Here is a 20,815-nt window from a genome sequence, read left to right as displayed (position 1 = left end):
GCGGTCCGTGAGTTCGAGCCCCGCATCAGGCTCTGGGCTGATGGCTCAGAGCCTGGAGCCTGTTTCCGATTCTGTGTCTCCCTCTCTCTCTGCCCCTCCCCCGTTCATGCTCTGTCTCTCTCTGTCCCAAAAGTAAATAAACGTTGAAAAAAAAAAATTAAAAAAAAAAATAAAATAGCAGACGTTTAAAAAGCAGTTCCTTAAAAACCAGATGACCCATCTGTAGCTTTCCTCTTCCTAAGATTTGCAAAGATGCCCCCCAGGTTACTGCCAGTTTAGTCCGTGGGGGGAAGCAGGGAACAGTACGTTAGTGGAACACAGGGAAATCACGTTGTTCCCAGGAGACTGGAGGGAAAAAAAAGCGAAAAAGCCGTAATACGCCCTGCTGGTGAAGATGTAGGGAAAGGGCACTTTCCTATGGGACTGGCAGAAAGGCAAATCTCACGGTGGCCCTTCTGGAAATTAGTTTGGTGACATTTAATAAAAGTAACAGTGCGCAAACCCTTTGATTCAGCGGTCCCATTCCTGGGACTTTATCCCTGAGGAGTAAAACCTCCAGGAAACCAAGCAAATGGCCATCAGTAGAAAAATGGCCTAAAAGTTGTGGTCGAGAATCTCAACTTGTCGGCTCATCCCCCCCCGCCCCCCAACCTTCCCCACTGCCTCAGCCTTGATTCCCTCTCAGCCCACCCCCCGGGACCCTACACAGGGAGGGGATGAGTCACAAGGAACCAGGGCTGGCGACGCAAAGCTTAAAGCAGGCTAGTCAGGAGGGACAAAGGAGCGACATTTCCTGGATACGGAAACTCGGGTGAGAGACGACCTACTGCAGGAAACACTCGGCTGGGGCCCCGCCAAGCCAGGGCAGGGGGGTCAGCCAGGCCAGGCCGCCCAGACGGGCCAGTCTGGGGGCCCCAAGGAAGCGAGGACGTCCCTGACCCTAAGCCTACTGCCTGGGTAGCTAGAGACCTGGAGAGGACGCTGACACCCGCCAGTCCCAGAAACCACAGGATGTCTGAGTTTGGGTTCCGGGGCCAGACATCCCTGGATTCAAATCTTGACTCCGTTGGCCTCAGCCTCCCTCTTCTCATCTGAGAAATAATCATTCTAAACTTTCTGGACACGTGGGCACAGGTCTGACTTTTGGTTGGTCTCTCCCATCCAGAGCATCCCAGGATGTCATCCCTCCAGCTGGCCCCCACTCCCAGCCCGGCTGGTCCAGAGAGACCTTTCCATCATGGGATCTGACCATGTCCCTCTCTGGCTCACACACCCTCCGTGGCTCCCCATTACCCTGGGAACAAAGTCCAGCTCCTCATCGGCTCTTATGTCCCTCCCCTCACCCTCACTCCCACCTCCAATGCGGCTCTTGCCTCCAGCTGCCCTGGACCTTTAATTCTCTGGCTAAAGAGTATCTCTAAATTTGTGCTGTCAGATTACAATGCCTTTTTCTTGGCAAATTCTTCTTTCTCCAAGGCCCGCCCCCAGAGTTCCCTCCTCCAGGCAGCCCTCCTGATTGCCCCAGATATAGCCCTTGCTCCCCCTGGGGGAATCCCCAGCTCCGTCCCTCCCTTTTTATAGACCCAGAACATGTAGCTCTGACTCCCCCGAGTTGGTGGCTCCCCCAGGGGCAGGACAGGGACTGAGTACCTATCAGGGAGCATTTGGCAGACGCCCTCCCTGACTCTGTGGCCCAGCCACCGGGAGAGGTTCTGACTCTTTAGGGATTTCCTGTGACCTCTATAAATAACCCCCATGGCTGCTTCCCACAAACTGCCTCACCCTTCTTGGAAAAAAAAGGACTGTAGCCAAGGACCTCAGTCCAGCTGTGTGCCAGGGCCCGGGGGAGGTGGGTGGGGCCCAGGCATCCTGCCCCAAGAGCGTCTCTCTCCCCACCCAGACCCCGCTCACGCCTCCTGGGAGCCCTCCAGCCCTCCCCATGTGGAGGACATCGGGACCCCCACCCCCACCAGACCTACGGTATTGCTTCTCGTCTCCGGGCATCAGTTCGTATTTCCGAAAAACAGGCATAATAGCGACATTCACGGACACCTAAACCTCACGGAGTGACCCTTTCCCTCCGGGAGCCTCCCATGCTGGGGCAGCCCCAGATGGCCTCACTGCAGTGAGGTCCGTGAAGGCACGGGGTCAGGGGGCCCCCGTCGGTTGAGTGGCGGGAGAATTCTCTTCACACCCTGTGTTGGCCCTGGATACCTCCCAGGCTCTGCTCACGTGCCCCCTGAAACCTGAGCGCTTGTATCTTCAATCACTGGAGGCAGGACCCTTTCTCTGATTCTGGAAAAGATCCTGACCCTATTTAAGATTCAGTTTCTGCCAGTGGCAGGGGAAGTTAACCATTTACCTGCTGCCACAGGGGTGTGGAAGCCTGGATCCCAGAGTCCTTAGAGGGCAGGAGCTTTGATAGGAGTTGCCAGGACGGCCTTTTGTTGGAGCAAGGCGCCCCCTGCTGGTCCATCACCAACATATCAGGCCGCTGGGCATCCCCGAATCAAAGGCCTCAACGCCAATTCAAAGGGACACATGGGGGGCGCCTGGGTGGCTCAGTCGGTTGAGCTTCCGACTTGGGCTCAGGTCAAGATCTCACGGTCTGTGAGTTCGAGCCCCGCGTCTGGCTCTGGGCTGACAGCTCAGAGCCTGGAGCCTGTGCAGATTCTGTGTCTCTGACCCTCCCCCACTCATGCTCTGTCTCTCTGTCTCAAAAATAAATAAACATTAAAAATAAATTTTAAAAAACAACAACAAAGGGACACCTGCGCCCCTATGTTTATAGCAGCATTATCTACAGCAGCCAAATCATGGAAGCAGCCCAAGTGCCCATCCATAGATGAATGGATAAAAAGAGAAGTGGTATTTATAGGTATACGATGGAATATTATTCGGCCACAAATTTTTGCGACAACACGGATGGAGTTAGAGATTACAATGCTAAGTGAAACAACTCAGAGGAAGACAAATACCACATGATCTCACTCGCGTGTGGAATCTAAGAAACAAAACAAACGAGCAGAGGAAAAATGAGAGACAGAGAGACAAAGTAAGAGACAGACTCTTAACTGGAGAGAACAAACTGATGGCCACCAGAGGGGAAGTGGGGGAGGGGAGGGGAAGGGTAAACGAGGGGATGGGGATTCGAGAGTACATTGACCGCGGTGAGCACTGAGTGATGTATATAGAATTGTCAGATCACTATGTTGCACACCCAATATAATGTTATGTAATATATATTATATTATATATAACATATATATAATAATATATATACTATTACAACTAATATAACGCCGTGTGTTAACTGTACTGGAATTAAAATGAAAAAACTTGATTCAAGGGGCACGTGGGTGGCTCAGTTGGTTGAGCATCTGACTTCGGCTCAGGTCACGATCTCGTGGTTCGTGAGTTCGAGCCCTGCGTCAGTGCAGACTCTGCTTCGGATCCTCTGCTCCCCGCCCCCCACTTTCTGTCCCTCCTCTGCCTGCACTCTCCCAAATATTAATAAATTAAAAAAAAAAAAAGACTCCAAGGCCTCATTATCAGTCAGATCCTCCCTCTCCTCCTCCGCCCATCTCCCTCCTCCTTCCCCCTCACACACCGCTTCCGCCATACCGGCCACCTGACTGCGGCTTGAACGCACCATGGCGCTCCTACCTCAGGTCCTTTGCACATGCTGTGCCCCCTTTCACCAATCTCCTCCATCTGGCTTCCGTCTCACCATTCAGCTGTCAGTACAAACGTCACCTCTGTACGGCGGCCTGCCTTCAAGCCCCTGACCTGGCAGGACTCGTGATCACAAGTTCACACAGCGGCCATCAGCCGTCACTGTTAAGGAACGATGGCTCTAACGAGGGCAGGGGCAAGGCCTGCAACAATTGTTCCCCTCTGTGTTCCCAGCGTCCTGCACTCAGCCTGTTGCACAGAAGGCCCGCAGGGCACTCAGATCGGGAGTCCACCAGCTGGGTGCAAATCCCAAAGCTGGGGACCTCCAGCAACTAGCTACTCTTCTCTGAGACTCAGTTTCCTCGTCCGTAAAACTATAACAAAACACTCACCGCCTTGTGCTGTTAGGAAAACCCAATGAAATGATGTGCGCGATTCTAGCACATAAGCAGGGGCTTGGTAAGTCACTAAGGGAATGAAGCTTTCGGAAGGAACAGGGACCCGGGACTTTGCAAGTCTCTTCAAATGTAAGAGGCGGGGCACCCGGGTGGCTCAGTCTGTTAAGCATTGACTCTTGATTGTGGCTCAGCTCATGATCTCATGGTTGTGAGATTAAGCCCACATCAGGTTCTGCACTGAGAGTGAAGCCTGCTTGGGATTCCTTCTCCCTCTCTCTCTGTGCCTCCTCCACTTGTACTCTCTCTCTCTCTCTCTCTAAACAAACATACATTTAAAATATAAGAGGCTAAGGGGCGCCTGGCTGGCTCAGTCGGTCGAGTGTCTGGCTCTTGGTTTTGGCTCAGGTCATGATCTCCTGGTTGGTTCATAAGTTCGAGCCCTGTGTTGGGCTCTGCGCGGACAGCGTGGAGCCTGCTTGGGATTCTCTGTCTCCCTTTTTCTCTCTGCCCTTCCCCTGCTCATCCATGTGCACTCGCTCGCTCTCTCTCCAAAATATTTTTTTTTTTTAAAAGCGTCTTTAAACAGATACCATATGGTTTCACTCTTATGTGGATCCTGAGAAACTTAACAGGAACCCATGGGGGAGGGGAAGGAAAAAAAAAAAAAAAAAAAAAGAGGTTAGAGTGGGAGAGAGCCAAAGCATAAGAGACTGTTAAAAACTGAGAACAAACTGAGGGTTGATGGGGGGTGGGAGGGAGGAGAGGGTGGGTGATGGGCATTGAGGAGGCACCTTTTGGGATGAGCACTGGGTGTTGTATGGAAACCAATTTGACAATAAATTTCATATATTAAAAAAAATAATAAAATTAAAAAAATAAAAAAAATAAAAAAATAAAAAGCGTCTTTAAAATATAAGAGTCTAAGCTTTAAGGAAATGACAACTTCCAAAACAATAAACACATACTGTCTGTACAAAATACAAAACGTATATTTTATGGGTGTATCCACAAGTATGCAAAAGAGCAGAGAAATTTTGGGAGGACACAAGTTAAGCTGTGACCCCAAGGGATGTGGGGGGACGGAGTCTTCCGTGTTTAAGCATTACCGAATCACCTGAATTTTTTATATTCCTTTGGTATTTGCAAAATAAATTAAAAACCACAAAGCAAAGAACTCTGAGGCCCTCCCACCTCCATCCCAGCCTTCCACCCCTGCTCCTCTAGCATCAGGCACCCAAAGTGGTTCCACTCCAGAGCGGCTTGAACCCCTGGCATGTCCCTGCAAGGGAATCTGGCTGGCCGTAGCTTGGTCACTGCCAGCCACAGCGAGCTCACCACCTCTGAAGGCAGCGGCTTTGCTTCATTGTTCTGGAAGTCAGGTTCTTCCCCCAGGGATGGAGATTCTCACTTGGCCTAAGCGATTCCCACATGCTTCAAGGCTTCTGGGCATCCACTCTGCCTGGCTGAGAGCTCCAGGGGTCCCCTCACTTGCCCACGCAGAAGTCCCGGAAGATGATATCCAGGATCTCCTCAGTGCCCCCTCCGCCGGTGATGCGGGCCAGGTGCCCCCGGGCGAGTCGCAGAGCCTCAGCAGCCAGGGCCAGGTCCTTAGTCTGCGTGTAGTGGCCAAGAGCGTCCAGGCAGCCCTGTAGGTGATGCTGGTGTCTTGCACGCGTCAGGAGCGGTGGGCCTGTGGACGGGTCCCCACACCTGGAGGGGACAAAGGATGTGATCTCTCAACTTTCACAACTACCATTGGCAGGGGGTGGATCGTTTGCATTTTGTAGATACAGAAAATGGGCCTGGGCGTGGCGGGGTGGGCAGGTACACGTCCAAAGCCAGTGGCTGAGCCGTGACTTGAACTTGGGTTGAAGGAGGGTGTGGGAAAGGGGGAGGGGATGGGCGCTCACACTTCGGCCAGCTCCTTCCTCAGCGCCTCCAGGAGGCCATCCAGCCCCTCTCCGGTCAAGCAGGACAGCAGCAGGTGCGGGCGCAGGTTGGGACTGGGGTCGGGGCCGCCTGGAGGCAGTAAGTCCGATTTGTTCAGCACCAGCAGGAGGCGCTGGCTGTTCCCATTGGGGCTCCCAGCTCCGGCGGGGGCGACAACGGTGTCCAGGAAGTTGCAGCTGGACGGAGAGGCCAGGTCAGAAGCATCCAGCACGGCTAGAATGAGGTCAGCCTGCTCAAGCCTGGGGGAACAGCGAGAACGAACTGAGCAGTGACCCCAGAGTTGAGTAATTAAGGGCACGGGGGAGGGTGGGGCACGGGCAGAGGCTGAATTTAAATCGCTGTCCTCCCCACGTCAGAGTCCCCACTGAGCTGAGCAGCCTCTCCGCATCCGGGAGGGATATAAAATAAATGCAGCCAGGAGAACCGGGAGTGCCTGCTTCCCCATCCCACCACCCTACCCGCCTACCTCTCCCGGGCGCGCCGCACGCCCTCCTGCTCCACGGGCCCAGCGCCCTCCCGCAACCCCGCCGTGTCGCTCAGCAGCGCCGGGAACCCAGCCAGGTCCACGGGGGTCTCCAGCACGTCGCGGGTGGTCCCGGGTTCCGGAGACACTATGGACACAGGCTTCCGGCCTGGGACGGCGTGGAGAGTAGGGGTTATCACCAAGGAGGCGGGACGGAGGCGATGGAGCCCCTCCCTCGGGCTCCACCTCCTGGCGAGGCGGACTTTGCATCCTCCCGGCTCCTCCCCCAACACCTGAACAGCTCAGTTCCCCAGCTCCCGGCCCCGCCCCCAACACTAGGCCCCGCCCCCGCCCGCCACGCACTGAGTAGGTTCACCAGGCTGCTCTTGCCAGCGTTGGGGGGTCCTGCGACCACTACGTGCGCCCCTGAGCGAAGCCTCTGCCCGCGCCTGGCATCTCGAAGATGTGCGCCCAGTGCCAGCTGCAGCTCCCGCACTTCGCTGTTAGCTGTGGATGGAAGAAAGCAGAGGGGAGGGAGTGAGGGGGCCTCTGGGGGCTGAGATACCAGATGTCCCCATCCCTTGGAGGACCCACCTTGCTCCAGGACGCCCTCCTCCAGGTTGTCATCCTCACCAAAGTCGATATAGGCCTCCACATGAGCCAGAGCCTGGGGTGGGGGGAGAGGGGGCAGTGGTGTGGCCACCCAGGAACCCACCCTCCAGTGTGCCCAGGTCCAGCCTGACCTAAGGGACCGGATCGGAGACTCCTGCAATGAGGAAGCTCTCACACACAGGTTGGGCAGGTCGGGCCGGAAATGGACGCATAGCGGGCTTGCCTTAGTGAGGGTCCTGGCCCAGCCGTGACAGAGGTGGCCCAGTTCTCCGTCCAGCTGTCTCAGCGCCTGCCGCCGCTGCGCCTCGGTTTCCGCATGAATTAGATCCGCCAGCCCCTCCACCTCGGTCAGGCTCAGCTTCCCGTGGGCGAATGCCCGTCTGGTGAACTCACCGGCCTCCGCTGGCCGCAGCCCTGGCACGCTACCTGCGGGAAGGTCCTGGGTCCTGAGCTTCCCGGCCCCCACCCTGGGTTCTGAGCTTCACTGGCAGAGCCGGACCTCGAACCCAAGGCTGCAAACTCACCCAGGGCCTGCAGGACGCCACTCACCACCGCCGGGCCTCCATGCACGTGGAACTCGGCGCAGTCCTCACCCGTGAAACTTTGGGGACCTAGTGCGGCGAGATGGGAGTCGAGGAGAGTACGGCTAGGCAAACGCCTGGAGGGGGGAAACTGGGTCACGAGAGCTACAGCAGGTTCGGGATCTGGAGCCCCTCACCTGGGAACCAGAGCACCAGCGCGCGATCCAACGGCTCCCCGGAACGGGGGTGGCTGAGCAGGCGCAGGCAGGCGCTGCGAGCCGGGGGCAAGTCCCGGGGCGCCGTGAGGCTCCGGAGGGCGTGGCCGCTGGCGGGGCCGCTGGTTCGGATCACCGCGATGCCGCAGCGGCCGTGGCCGGAACTCAGCGCGAAGATAGTGGCCCCGGAACCGGGGACCGAGACGCCGCTGCCCTGGCGCGTGCACGGTCTGGGACTGGAGAGGAGGAGAATCAGTGCATCTGGGAGGCTCTTGTGGCAGAGTGGCAGGTGGATAGAGGGCTCGACGGTCGGGAGATGCCCCAGGTGGAGGGTCTGCGGCTGGAGGATGGGCAGATTGGAGCGTCTGAGGCCAGACCCGATTGAGGTCTCTGAGAGCAAGAATTGACTCAGATGTGGGCTCTGCGGCAGGGGCATGGATATATATTGTGAAGCTGAGGGGGCTGATATCAAAGTGTGACTCTGAGGCCAATGCGCGACCCAGATGTGGGCTCTGCGGCAGGGGGATGAACGGATTGGAGCTTGGAAAAATGCGAAAGGTGGTTCGCCGCAGGGAACTGGGTCCTCAGATCCCAGGGAGAGGGTTTGAGCCCAAGCAGCACCCCACGCTGTCACACCCCTTTCCCTTATCGCCCCACCTGCGAGGCCCACGTGCGGCCCGGGCTACCAGGGTCCACAACCCCCGCCACATGGATTCACAACCGGCGATCCGCCTACCCTCTCAGCCTGGGTGACTTCTAGTCCTGACAGGAGGCCCCGCCTACTCCGCGGCGTGACTGGTAAAATGCTCAACGATTCCCGATCATCATTGGGCCCCTTCGAAGACGTACTGCCCACTCACTGAAGATCTTCGTTTCTATTGGCTGGTGACAGGGCAAGAGGCGGGGAGGGGCTGCACGCAGGGGTGCCGCGAAATGGCGTTCCCCCGGCAACCTTAGACCGAATTTTTAGGATCCTAGAACAGTGAGAATCCGAGACACCGGAAATGAAGGGTGGGAGGAAGAACCACGCATGGCCAGGGCCGTGGGAATTACACCGAGACGAGGGTTCGAGTCCCGTATTTTCCATCGGGCCACTCCAAAGCTTTAGGCGACGCAAGAGATCTCAGGGGCGCAGACGGAAGGGGTCCGGGGAACTCACGCCCTGGCCCTGATAAAGTCTAGTCCAAATCTCTGGGAAGATTCCTACATGTGTTCTCAGAACTCTCCAAGTTTCTCGCCCCTCCCCCAGCTTTCGCTCCCGCCGTTCCCTCCTCCTCGGATACCCTTCTTCATTTGACAAACTCCTCCTCAGACCCTAGCTCCAAGGTTCCCTCCGACCGGACGCCTTTCTGGAATCCCCAGCACAGCTCTCTCTGCCCTCTGGGCTTTTCCGGCCCAGGCCTGCTCCTGCAGAGCTGAGAATCCGGTCTCCGGTGTGTCCCTGGCTCCCCGAAAGCCAGAAAGAGGAATCTCAGGGATTACTTTCAGGTTAACCCAGGACAGCGCAGGACCGCGGAATAAAGCGCTGATGGAGGAATTCCAGGCACTGGCTGGGCGGGGTCTCCGCGGGCGCTTTCGCACGGCCAATTCTCTGGTTCTTGGACGGAGCGGGCGGGCGGCGCTCTCACAATTTTGGGAAGAAACTGTCGGACCGGCTAAACCCTGCCTCGACCCGCTCAACTTTTTCATTTGTAAAAGAGGGACGAATGCGGACACTCGCCGTCTCCGCGTTGTTCCATCTGTCACAAGTATACATCAAGCGCCACCTGTGCGCCAAGAACCAGAAAGAGCCCCTGCCCTCCCTGGGCTCTCCGTCTAACAGAAGAGGCTGCAAAGAATGGTCAGCGGTCTGGATGCCAGACAAAATACAGGACGCCCAGTTAAATGTAAATTTTAGATAAACAACCAATAAGGTTTTGGTGTAACTATGGCCCATGTAATATTTGGGACATACTAAAAATGTATTTATTCGTTTGTCAGAAGTTCATTCACATTTAACTAGAAAGACTGTACTTTTGTTTGCTAAACTTGGCAACTCTATCGGGTCCTCTCTGAGGAGGTGACGTCGTCAGGGGTCCAGGGGTTAACTGGACGGAGAGGGAGCGACGAGTGCCCCATGTAGGTGAACGGCTCAAGCTAAGATTCAGAGGCAGAACCTGCTGTAACTACGTACTCGTCTTCTGTGGCGAAGGTATTGCTACCTGGAATCTCCCCCGACCCGGCCCGCCCCCTCCCACGTCCAGCCGTAGTCAAATCACGCCCAACTCAGATTCCAAACCCCGCACTTGCAGATGGGGAAACTAAGGCTCGGAGGCGGAGAATCCAGGCCCGGGGCGGGCGGGGACGAGACCCAGAATATGACGCGGGCAGGGACAAGGAAGAGAATGCACCTTTGGTGCGGGCGGAGACGAGCACCAGAGAGCGAAGTGGGCGGGCGAGAACAAAATCCAGAAAACAACACGGGCGGAGTCGAGAACCCAAGAGCGACGTGCGCGGGGACGAGAAGGAGAATCGAGGTTCCGCGCGGGCGGAGACGAGAAGCAGCGCTCGGGCACGCGGGGACGGCGGCCGGCGCGGGCGGGCGCGGCCTTTGTCTCCACCTCCAGCGCGCTCCGCGGCTGCACCGGCCCGATGAGCCCGCGGCCCCCCGGCGCTCGGGCCGCCCGCAGCCCCTGACCTGACCTGCCCTCGCCATGGCCGAAGCCACCTCCAACGCCGGGGGCACGTCCCTGGAGGGCGAGCGTGGCAAGAGGCCCCCGCCTGAGGGCGAGCCTGCAGCCCCGGCGTCCGGAGTTCTGGGTATGTGTGCGGCGGCTGGATCTGACAGGGTTGCAGGTGCCTGGGGTGCGCACGGCGGTTGGACCGGGAGGGGATTGGGGTCAGCTGTCCCAGGCCTGGAGTCCTGTCGAGGGGCCGGTTCTCCGGGCACTGCGGCTGCGGCGGGGCTAGAGCGGCTGGGAAGATGCAGGGGGCGGGGGTCCCAGAGCAGAGACGCGGACACGCCCCTCTGAGAGCCCCGGCCTGAGGCCGAGCCCAGTCACCCCTTGAGCTTCCGGATCGCAGCCCGGCAGGGGTGCGCTCGAAAGAGCCACTCCGCAGAGGATACAAAATCATACGGTCCTGGGTTCGAATCCCAGCTCGCCTTTGTGACCTTGGGTGCGTGACTTAAACGCCCCGGTCCTCAGTTTCCTCACCTGTGAAATGGGGATAAGAACCGCGCCCAGCTCTGAGGACGCGCTGACATGATGTGGTGTAGCGCTCAGGGCTGCTAGTGAGCGCCCCATCGATTGTGGTTTTGGAGGCGGAGCTGGGCCTCAAGAATGAGTAAGATTTGTAAGGGAGGACCTGGGGGAAGGGCATTTCTGGAGGAGGGCCTGGCTGGTGCAAGGACACGGAGGGAAGGAAATAAGCCGAGGCCAGAGCTTGCAGGCCACTGGATGCCAGGCTGAGTGCTGAGGAGCCCTGGAGAGTGTATGAGCAAGGGCCAGGGCTGGAGGGACTGAACCAGAGGCTGGGGTCCTGGTCTGGGAGTGGCCTGACCTGGGCCCTGCCCCACCTGCCCCCTAGACAAGCTTTTTGGGAAGCGGCTCCTGCAGGCTGGTCGCTACCTGGTGTCCCACAAGGCGTGGATGAAGACGGTGCCCACGGAGAACTGCGATGTGCTGATGACCTTTCCAGGTACTTGTGCCCACTGCCCTGGGCTCCCCTGAGCCGGGCCACCCTGAGTAGGAGTGTGTAAGAAGCCTCAGACCCCTTGTGACAAGAGCCATCAGTCCCTGTGCCCCTTGGCAGACACGACTGATGACCACACGCTGCTATGGCTGCTGAACCACATCCGCGTGGGCATCCCCGAGCTCATCGTACAAGTCCGCCACCACCGCCACACGCGTGCCTATGCCTTCTTCGTCACCGCCACGTATGAGAGGCGAGTCTCTGTCCCTAGCCTCTCGCTGACCCGGCTCCCCAGCTCCCCACCCTTCCAAGCACTAACTGTGAGATCTAGCGCCCTGCATTTGTCCCAGCTGGCTGCCAGGGATACCAACCCTAGCTCCAGGAAGGTGAGCCAGGGCCTCTCCATGATGCCACCTCCCTGTCTCCCTGGCAGCCTGCTTCGAGGAGCCGACGAGCTGGGTCTGCGCAAAGCAGTGAAGGCCGAGTTTGGCGGGGGCACCCGCGGCTTCTCCTGCGAGGAGGACTTCATCTACGAGAATGTGGAGAGTGAGCTGCGCTTCTTCACCTCCCAGGTGCGGCCAGCTCTGGCTCCCAGTGTGCATCCCTAGCCCTTGGGCTGCTGCTCCCTGTGCTCAAACCCTGTCCCCTGCAGGAACGCCAGAGCATCATCCGCTTCTGGCTGCAGAACCTGCGAGCCAAGCAGGGCGAGGCACTACACAACGTGCGCTTCCTGGAGGACCAGCCAATCAGTGAGTGGGCGGGACCAACCTCCAATCACACGTGGGGAGTTGGGTGGGGCTGTTAGAGGACAGCCTATCAACGTAAGAGGGCGGGGCCTAGAGCCAACTGCTCAAAGGCTAGTGAAGAGTTGGGTGGGGCCTGGAGGCATCAATCAATGAGGTGAAGGGGTGTGGCCTTAACTAAGAGGTGGGGCTTACTCCCTGGGAGGCTGGTCCCTAAGAAACCTTTTTCTGGGTCTAGCATAAGGTAGGGGCAGGACCATGGACAGCACTCCATGCACTGGGTGGTGCGGCCCTGGGCCTCAGTTTCCTCTCCGAGAGACCAGCTACCCCAAGTTCACCTCCTGACGCCAACTTTGCACCGATCCTCAGACGTTCGGAGCAGTGACCTGAGGCCAAATGGCTTTATTTAAAAACAGGGTTCTACACTGGCCCCACCCTACCAGGTTTCCTGCATCCTCTCCTGCCTGCCTCTGCGCCTCCAAATTCTGAAGGAGAACTAGATAATCTGTCCACTCAGAACTTCTCTCCTGGGAAGGGCCCCTGCAGACTTAAAAGCAGGGAAAAGCTGGGACATGGGTTTTGGCCAAGGGGGCTAGCCAGGTCAGGCAGAGGCAGAAGGGCGGGGCTCACGCATTCTTGTCCCCCAACAGTCCCTGAGCTGGCAGCCCGCGGGATCATCCAGCAGGTGTTCCCGGTCCATGAGCAGCGCATCCTGAACCGCCTCATGAAGTCGTGGGTGCAAGCTGTGTGTGAAAACCAGCCTCTAGGTGTGGCCCCAGGCTGGGGGGGGGGGGGGTGTGCGGGAGTCTCCGGAGCAGGCAGGGCTGACCAGAACACCCCCCACCCCACCCCCGCTGTGTGCCCCTGGCAGATGACATCTGTGACTACTTCGGAGTAAAGATTGCCATGTACTTTGCCTGGCTGGGTTTCTACACATCAGCGATGGTATACCCAGCCGTCTTTGGCTCTGTCCTGTACACGTTTACGGAGGCTGATCAGGTGCTGGGAGTGGGCTGGGCAGGGGCTGGGGTACCTGAGACACCCTCCTTCCTGGGCCAACCTGGCCAACAGCTCGGCCCTCCGCCATCCCCAGACAAGCCGGGATGTATCGTGTGTGGTTTTTGCCCTCTTCAACGTGGTCTGGTCAACCCTGTTCTTGGAGGAGTGGAAACGGAGGGGGGCGGAGCTGGCCTACAAATGGGGGACGCTGGACTCACCTGGGGAAGCAGTGGAGGAGCCACGGCCCCAGTTCAGGGTCAGTCGTGGGTGTCTGGGTCCAAGGACTCCCAAGAATGAGAGGTGGAGGTGGGGGGCCACTGCAGGGACAAAGACAAGATGTGAAATGGGGCTACGGCATCAGAAAGGGTGTGCCACGTCGGGGGATCTGCATGCTCGGAAGGGGAGGCGTGGGAAAATGCATTTAAGGGCCTGGGAAAGGTGTGCTGGGTCTGGGGGAGGTGGGGGGAGCGTCACCACAGAGGTAAAGGCATGGTGGATGGAAATGGAGTTCAGAGCACTGGGAAGGGTGTGTGGGGCAGGGTGCACCTCTGGCCTCACGCTGAGCCCCACCCCCACCCTCTGCCAGGGTATCCGGCGCATCAGCCCTGTGACGCGGGCTGAGGAGTTCTACTACCCACCCTGGAAGCGGCTGCTTTTCCAGCTGCTCGTGAGTCTCCCCTTGTGCCTCACCTGCCTGGCCTGTGTGTTCCTGCTCATGCTCGGCTGCTTCCAGCTGCAGGTGACCTCTGGCCTCCCCCCCACCCCCACCCCAGCCCCGGCCTTGGCCCTGACCAGACAGCCACCTGCCTGGGTCCACCCCCCAAGCCGAGCCCAGACGCCGGGGTGACCTGTACAACCTCCGCCCCTGCAGGAGCTGGTGCTGAGCGTGAAAGGGCTGCCTCGTCTTGCCCGCTTCCTGCCCAAGGTCGTGCTGGCCCTGCTGGTCAGCGTGAGCGCAGAGGGCTACAAGAAGCTCGCCATCTGGCTCAACGACATGGGTACGCCCTGCAAGGGGAGGTCCCGCTGCCCTGGGGAGGAAGGTCCTCACTGGCCTTCAGGCTGCTCTCAGGGGGCCTGGGCCACCTCCTCACTCACCCCCTCGGCCCCCAGAGAATTACCGGCTGGAGAGCGCCTATGAGAAGCACCTCATCATCAAAGTCGTCCTGGTGAGTGGCGGCCAGCAGGCGGGCAGTGGGGGTGGCCTACATGGGGCACAGGGGGCGCTCCTGGGGTCAAATTTGCTTGCCTGTCTGCTTCCCACAGTTCCAGTTTGTCAACTCATACCTGAGCCTCTTCTACATTGGCTTCTACCTCAAGGACATGGAGCGCTTGAAAGAGGTGAGACCCCAGCCCACGGCAGTGCCCCCCACAATGGTGGCCAGTGGGGGGCCGGACTTGGCCAAGGGGTCCACGGGCTTTCCAGCCCCTCCCCCCCCTCCTCCATCCTTCTCTCTCTGTCCGTCCGTCCGTCCGTGTGTCCTCTCTCTGCCTGTCACCCACCCCCCATCTGTCCGTCCACCTGTCCGTCGGTCCCTCCACAGCTCCTGCTCGTCCTGTCCCTGTCCCAGAGCCTCGAGCGGCAGCTTCGGGCGGTGCTGGTCCCGCTCGCGGCCCTGCGGTTCCGCCTGCTCCTCCTCTCCCTCCGGGGCCTTCTGCTCGTGGCCCGGGCCAAAGTATGGGCAGGTGGCGAGCCCACAGGGTCTCGCCGGGGTGGGCAGTGTGGCTATGCTTGGGGCCTCACGCTGAGCCAAGGGTGCATGTTCCCAGGGGCTGGGGCTCTGCTGATGGGGTGCAGATGGCAGGGGCCTCTTGAGGCCCCGGGCACCAGCTGAGCTCCTGGGCAGTGCTGCAAGCAGGGGACCTTGAGCCATGGCAGGATGAGACATGCTTTACAACCCCAGGAGGTTGGCTAGGAGCCCTGGCCTGCCAGGCTATGGTCTGTGGCAGATGAGTGGTGGTAGAGGCTGAGTGCTGGGGTCTCCATGTCCCGGGACATCCAGAGGGGTGGCTTTAGCAATTGGGTTCAGGGCATGTGTCTGGAAGCTTGCTCCTGGAAGGCGGGTGCCCCGTCCCAGCAGCCTGTCCTGGTGCCCGGGGCCTCGCCCGCCCCCCACGTGGCCTCTCTCCACCCCCTTCCTGCCCCCAGATGCTGGCCACTCTGCTGATCACCCGTCAGTTCCTCCAGAACGTGCGTGAGGTCCTGCAGCCGCACCTGTACCGGCGGCTGGGCCGTGGCGAGCTTGGCCTGCAGGCTGCCTGGGAGCTGGCCCGTGCCCTGCTTGGCCTGCTGAGCCTCCAGCGCCCTGCACCCCGCCGCCTTGAACCCCAGGCCGAAGAGGGTGGCGGAGGCGGCAGCGGGGGCCGCAGGTGTCTCAGTGGGGGCTGTGGGGCACCTGAGGAGGAGGAGGAGGCTACCGTGGAGCGGCGGCCTGCAGGGGAAGGTGGGGAGATGGGGGATGGGCCCCGGGGAGGCAAGGAGGAAGAAGAGGAGGAGGAGGAGGATGAGGAGGAGGAGGAGGAGGAGGAAGATGAGGAGGAGGAGGGTGAGGAGAGCGGCCTCCTTGACTGTGGGCTCCGGCTGAAGAAGGTCAGCTTTGCTGAACGAGGGGCTGGGCGGCGGCGACCTGGCCCAGAGGCCCTTCTGGAGGAGGGGAGCCCCACTATGGTGGAGAAGGGGCTGGAGCCGGGAGTATTCACACTGGCTGAAGAAGACGATGAGGCCGAAGGGGCTCCCGGCAGTCCTGAGCGGGAGCCTCCGGCCGTCCTGCTCCACCGGGCTGGGGGCGAGGGCCGTGACCAGGGGCCAGACGGGGGCCCAGACCCGGAGCCAGGTTCGGGCGACTCAGCCCGGAGGCAGCGGCGACAGAATCGGTCATCCTGGATTGACCCACCCGAGGAGGAGCACTCACCCCAGCTTACCCAGGCTGAGCTTGAGAGCTGTATGAAGAAGTATGAGGTGAGGAGGGGTCTGAGGGCCCAGGTGAGGCCCTCCCAGGGGCAGGGCCTGGGGTCTGAGGGGGGAGGTGGGAAGGGTGCGATAAAATGGGGCCCTGGATGTGGTCAGGAACTTCCTGGAGGGGGAGCTCTGGGTCCATTCAGGATCATCGGAGGAAGGCAAGTCTTGAGAGAGAGGAAGGTAGTCTAAGGGAGGAGGCATTCTGGTCTGAGGGAGGGCCGAAGGCCACACCCAGGCACCGAACCGCCCCCTGCAGGACACGTTCCAGGACTACCAGGAGATGTTCGTGCAGTTCGGCTATGTGGTACTCTTCTCGTCTGCCTTCCCCCTGGCCGCTCTGTGCGCCCTGGTCAACAACCTCATCGAGATCCGGAGCGACGCCCTCAAGCTGTGCACGGGGCTGCAGCGGCCCTTCGGGCAACGGGTTGAGAGCATCGGCCAGTGGCAGGTGTGGGGGCGGCCAAGGACTCTGAGCCGAGGCCCCGAGGGAGTCCGGGTGCGCTGGGGAGGGGCAGGAGGCCCCGGGAAAGGGCGGCTGGACCCCACCGGAGCCCCCCCACCCCCACCCCGCGTGTTCCCCTGCAGAAGGTGATGGAGGCCATGGGTGTCCTGGCAATCGTGGTCAATTGCTACCTGATCGGCCAGTGCGGGCAGCTGCAGCGCCTCTTCCCCTGGCTCAGCCCCGAAGCGGCCATCGTGTCTGTGGTGGTGCTCGAGGTGGGGCTGGTGGCCGGGGAGGGGGGCGGGGCGGGGGAGGAGCTGGGGGGGGGGCGCAGGGCGTCCGGAGCCTGCAGCCTCATCCTCATCTGTTGTCTCAGCACTTCGCTCTGCTCCTCAAGTACCTCATCCACGTGGCCATCCCCGACATCCCAGGCTGGGTGGCCGAGGAGATGGCCAAGCTTGAGTACCAGCGCCGGGAGGCCTTCAAGGTACACTTTGGGGGAGGGGGGGGGGACGTTGGTGCGGCTGGGCTTGGTCTACTCCTAAACTCGGTGGGGCTTCTCCACCTCGCCCGGCTGGCTGGAGGCCGGGTTCTTAGCAGGAGGGAAGATGTGCGGAGCCCAGTGTAATAATTAGCACTCCGCACCGGCCGGTCCCCTCCCGGAATCCCGGTGGCGTCCAGCAGCAGGCTGGCACTTGTGAACATTTAGTCATCGGCCAGCTCACCGGCGGTGTCCCGTTTGGGGCCAGGGACACAGCTGATGCTTCCTAGAAGCCCGGCTTCTGCCACATTCCTCAGAAAGCTGCAGAGTGGGCCAAGGAGCTCACCAGCGCCGGGCAGCGCTCTCCACAATGACCGAGATGGCCTCTGTCTGCGCTGCCTGGGTGGCCCCTGGCTCCGGGCGGCCGACGAGTACTTGAAATGGGGCCGGTACAGCTGAGAGGCGGAATTCGCATTGCACTTTATTTTGTTTTGCCATTTTATTCGAAATTATTGAAACCGACGTTGACAAAGCCACGTGGGGCTACAGGCTCCTGGACTGGCCAGCGTGGAGTCTGGCCTGTGCCACACATGACTCTATCGCTGGTTCTCCAGAAGGCAGGGGACAGTCAAGAACCAATATGTGTTTACCCCCTTTCTCAATTCTTTTTTTTTTTTTTTTTAATGTTTGTTTCTTTAGTTCTAGAGAGAGAGAAGAGGATAGAGAGCAAGTGGGGGAGGGGCAATGAGAGGGAGACAGGGAATCCCAAACAGGCTCCGTGCTGTCAGTGCGCCCGATGCAGGGCTCAGACCGACAAACCGCGAGGTTATGACCGGAGCTGAAACCAAGAGTTGGATGCTTCACCAACTGAGCCCCCCCAGTCGGTTCTCCTGTCAATTCTCAGAAATTCTCTTCTCGATTCTCAGAAAGCACTGGCATGAATCCGGGAATGCAGTTGGTGCCTAATAAGGGGTTAGATCTCTCCCTACTACCTCAGAGAGCCACAGGGTGGGCTCGGGGATGCAAATGGTACCCAAAAAGTGTTTAGATCTCTCCCCACTTCCACAGAAAGCCCCAGTGTGGGTCCAGGAATGCAGCTGGTGCCCAGTAAGTGTTTGGATCTCTCTCGGCTTCTGCAGGGTGCACCAGCATGGGCCTGGAGGCGGGGGGCTCACACACCTTTTCTGCCCAGTCCCTTTAATGGCTCTCTTCTGCCCACAGAGACACGAACGCCAGGCCCAGCACCGCTATCAGCAGCAGCAGCGGCGGCGGCGGGAGGAGGAGGAGCGCCAGCGCCACGCGGAGCACCATGCCCGGCGAGAGCGCGATGCCAGCGGCCGGGAGGAGGCTCGGGCCGAAGGCTCAGGGCTGGACCCTGCTGCCCCTGAGAAGGCCTCTGCCAAGGCCAAGGGCAGTGGGGCAGGCGGCCACGGGCAAGAGCGGCCCAAGCGCCCGGGGTCCTTGCTGGCACCCAACAACGTCATGAAGCTGAAACAGATCATCCCGCTGCAGGGCAAGTTCCTGTCGTCTGGGGCCGCATCCTCACTGGCCAGCGCGGGGGCTGGCCCTGCCGCCCGGCCACCCCCTGCCCAGTCACCCACGGGTAGCGACACCCGCCTGCCAGCCTTCCTCAGCTTCAAGTTCCTCAAGTCACCTGAGACACGGCGGGACCCAGAGCGTAGCCACTCACCGCCCAAGGCCTTCCATGCTGGCAAGCTCTTTCCTTTCGGTGGGGCCCGGGCTGACGCCGGGTCCAACGGGGCAGGTGGGCAGGCCCGGCTGGATGGGACCCCCAGCGGCGGAGGAGGCCGAGCCCAGCGGAGTGGGCCGGTGGACGAGGCTGCGGCTGAGGAGCCGGACGCCCCCCGGCCTGAAGAGGAAGGCTCAGGTCACAAGCTTTAACTCAGGGGTGGGGACTCTGGGCTGGGCTTTGCGGGAAGGGGTGGGGTGGCCAGGCCTGGGGAGAGGGGCTGAAGGGGACAGAGGAGGCCCGGTCTCTGTACCGGTTGGGAACCTGGGTACGCGGTACGTGGAGCCTCTCAGTCAAAGCCTGCTCAGTATCTCCGGGACCCTTGACAGCCAAAGCCCCCTGTCCCGGCGGCCTTCCCAGGGCACCCTGCCCTCCATGCTCTGGTGCCAGGAGAGATGCAGGAGGCTTCTTCCCCACCTGGCCCAGCCTCTCCTGCCCCTATGAGACCCCACACCCAGCTCATTCTGGGGGGACTGGACCCCCCCCAGGCCTCTATGCAAGTCCCTAACCTGCAGCCCTGCTGTTCAGGGAGGCCTTCCTTGGAGGTGGGGGCCAGGGCTGCCTACCCAGGGAGCTCGGCGTGCTCGGCCACAGGCTGCACCCGGATTCGCGCTGAGCAGAGGTGCAAGCCTCGTGCCCACCCGCCCCCTCCCCCCCCCCCCCCAGCCCACCTTGCTAGCCCCAACCCCAGCCCAACCCAGCTCCAGGCTCCAGCAGCTCATCCCCCAGGGAGCCCAAGAGGTGGCAGCTGCAACACCAGGGACGCAGGTCAGAAATCAGAGGGACTTCCTCAGACTGTCCCCTCCCCCCCGTGACGGGGAGGGGCCCAGTGCCCAGAGGCAGGGGATGCACCGGAAGACGCCCACCCCTTGTCACTGATCAGAAGCAATAAGGCCCTCGAGGTGCCTGGAAGCCCGGGAGGGAGCGCGGGCAGGGTCCGAGCGGGGTCCGGCGGCGGGGGCGGCACCCCCCCGGAACGGCCCCTCTCGCCTCCGCAGGGACAGCGCTGGCCCCCGTGGGCGCCCCTGCCCTCCGCACCCGCCGCAGCCGGAGCCCCGCGCCGCCGCCGCCGCCGCCAACGCCGCTGCCCCGGCCCCCGACGCCGCCCGCAGGCTGCTGGCAGTGGGACGGGCCGTGGGGCTGCGGGGGCGAGGGCGCCGCCCCCCGCCAGGCCCCCGCCGCCGCCGCCGCCGAGTGCCCGCCCTGCGCCCTCGCGGGGCCCCCGCCCGCGCCGCAGCCCCTGCCGGGGGACGCCAGCTTCTACAGCCTCCCGCCCCCGCCGCTGCCGCCCACCTCCGAGCCCCCGGAGCCCCCGGCGCCCTCGCCCAGCCCCAGCCCCAGCCCCCAGGCCGTGTGCTGGCCCAGCGGCTGGCATTAGCTCCACCCGCCCGCCCTGCCTTCCTGTTCTCATATGCAATATCAGTCGTGGACCGGGGCGGCGGCCGCCACCCAGAAAACGCGCTTCGGCTCGACGGCCCCCAGTATTGGCTGCCCCATCCTGGGGCAGGGCCGGGGGCCGGGCCCACCCCTCCCCTCCCCTCCGCCCCCATCTGCCGTTTTCCTTTCGACCGGGATGGGGGAAAGGAAACCCCCCAAAACCAACAGAAAACACACAGAATAGGCGATTATTTATTTGTTTTTAATTTATTTTGTCATATTTTTGTAAAACGGCAGAAATGCAATAAAAAGTATATTTCAACAGTGCCCGAGGACAGAGCAGTGGAAGGGAGGGGGTCAGGGGGCCCAGTGACTTGTAGATGGCACCGGCTTTTTGGGGACCTAGCAGGCCTAGGGTGGGTGCCCCTCCCATCCTGTGACCCTTGGGGGCCTCCTCCTAAGAACTGGGTCTTGAGGCCACAGATGGAAAACTCCAGACTGCGCCAACTCTGAGACGGCCCAGATTTGGGGGCTGAGTCCAGGCCTGGGGCCCCTGGGAGG

General features: G+C 60.6%; 2 protein-coding genes across 11 annotated transcripts; one reads left to right on the top strand and one right to left on the bottom strand.

The window, feature by feature from the left end:
- Positions 1 to 5,021: 5,021 nt before the first annotated feature.
- GTPBP3 (GTP binding protein 3, mitochondrial) lies at positions 5,022 to 9,400 on the bottom strand. 6 transcript variants are annotated; one of them, XM_047838738.1, is made up of 9 exons: positions 8,492 to 9,396; positions 7,817 to 8,070; positions 7,623 to 7,709; positions 7,322 to 7,524; positions 7,081 to 7,153; positions 6,850 to 6,993; positions 6,490 to 6,655; positions 5,984 to 6,262; positions 5,024 to 5,783 (listed from the first exon to the last, which is right to left on the bottom strand). In XM_047838738.1, exons 1-9 carry the CDS (start codon positions 8,542 to 8,544, stop codon positions 5,558 to 5,560), a joined length of 1,485 nt encoding a protein of 494 aa, XP_047694694.1. In that variant the 5' UTR covers positions 8,545 to 9,396; the 3' UTR covers positions 5,024 to 5,557. The 6 variants fall into 6 exon arrangements, with proteins under 6 accessions (XP_047694671.1, XP_047694702.1, XP_047694687.1 ...); XM_047838746.1 differs by having other exon boundaries at positions 5,023 to 5,783; positions 6,850 to 7,153; positions 7,817 to 8,064; positions 8,492 to 9,399; XM_047838731.1 differs by having other exon boundaries at positions 5,023 to 5,783; positions 7,817 to 9,398.
- Positions 9,401 to 9,945: 545 nt separating this feature from the next.
- ANO8 (anoctamin 8) lies at positions 9,946 to 20,419 on the top strand. Of its 5 annotated transcripts, XM_047838613.1 has the most exons (18): positions 9,946 to 10,633; positions 11,402 to 11,512; positions 11,627 to 11,759; positions 11,940 to 12,078; positions 12,159 to 12,255; positions 12,900 to 13,016; positions 13,121 to 13,248; positions 13,343 to 13,504; positions 13,835 to 13,987; positions 14,120 to 14,246; positions 14,359 to 14,414; positions 14,512 to 14,586; positions 15,395 to 16,204; positions 16,461 to 16,652; positions 16,790 to 16,921; positions 17,023 to 17,133; positions 18,349 to 19,015; positions 19,876 to 20,419. In XM_047838613.1, exons 1-18 carry the CDS (start codon positions 10,528 to 10,530, stop codon positions 20,253 to 20,255), a joined length of 3,696 nt encoding a protein of 1,231 aa, XP_047694569.1. In that variant the 5' UTR covers positions 9,946 to 10,527; the 3' UTR covers positions 20,256 to 20,419. The 5 variants fall into 5 exon arrangements, with proteins under 5 accessions (XP_047694569.1, XP_047694529.1, XP_047694549.1 ...); XM_047838593.1 differs by lacking the exon at positions 19,876 to 20,419 and having other exon boundaries at positions 9,948 to 10,633; positions 13,835 to 13,915; positions 18,349 to 19,259; XM_047838583.1 differs by lacking the exon at positions 19,876 to 20,419 and having other exon boundaries at positions 9,949 to 10,633; positions 18,349 to 19,259.
- The last annotated feature ends 396 nt before the right edge of the window (positions 20,420 to 20,815 follow it).

The sequence above is a fragment of the Prionailurus viverrinus genome, chromosome A2, assembly GCF_022837055.1.
Source record: "Prionailurus viverrinus isolate Anna chromosome A2, UM_Priviv_1.0, whole genome shotgun sequence".
Classification (NCBI taxonomy): domain Eukaryota; kingdom Metazoa; phylum Chordata; class Mammalia; order Carnivora; family Felidae; genus Prionailurus; species Prionailurus viverrinus.
Note: the sequence above shows the minus strand (reverse complement) of the source record. Positions and strands in the feature narration are given on the sequence as shown.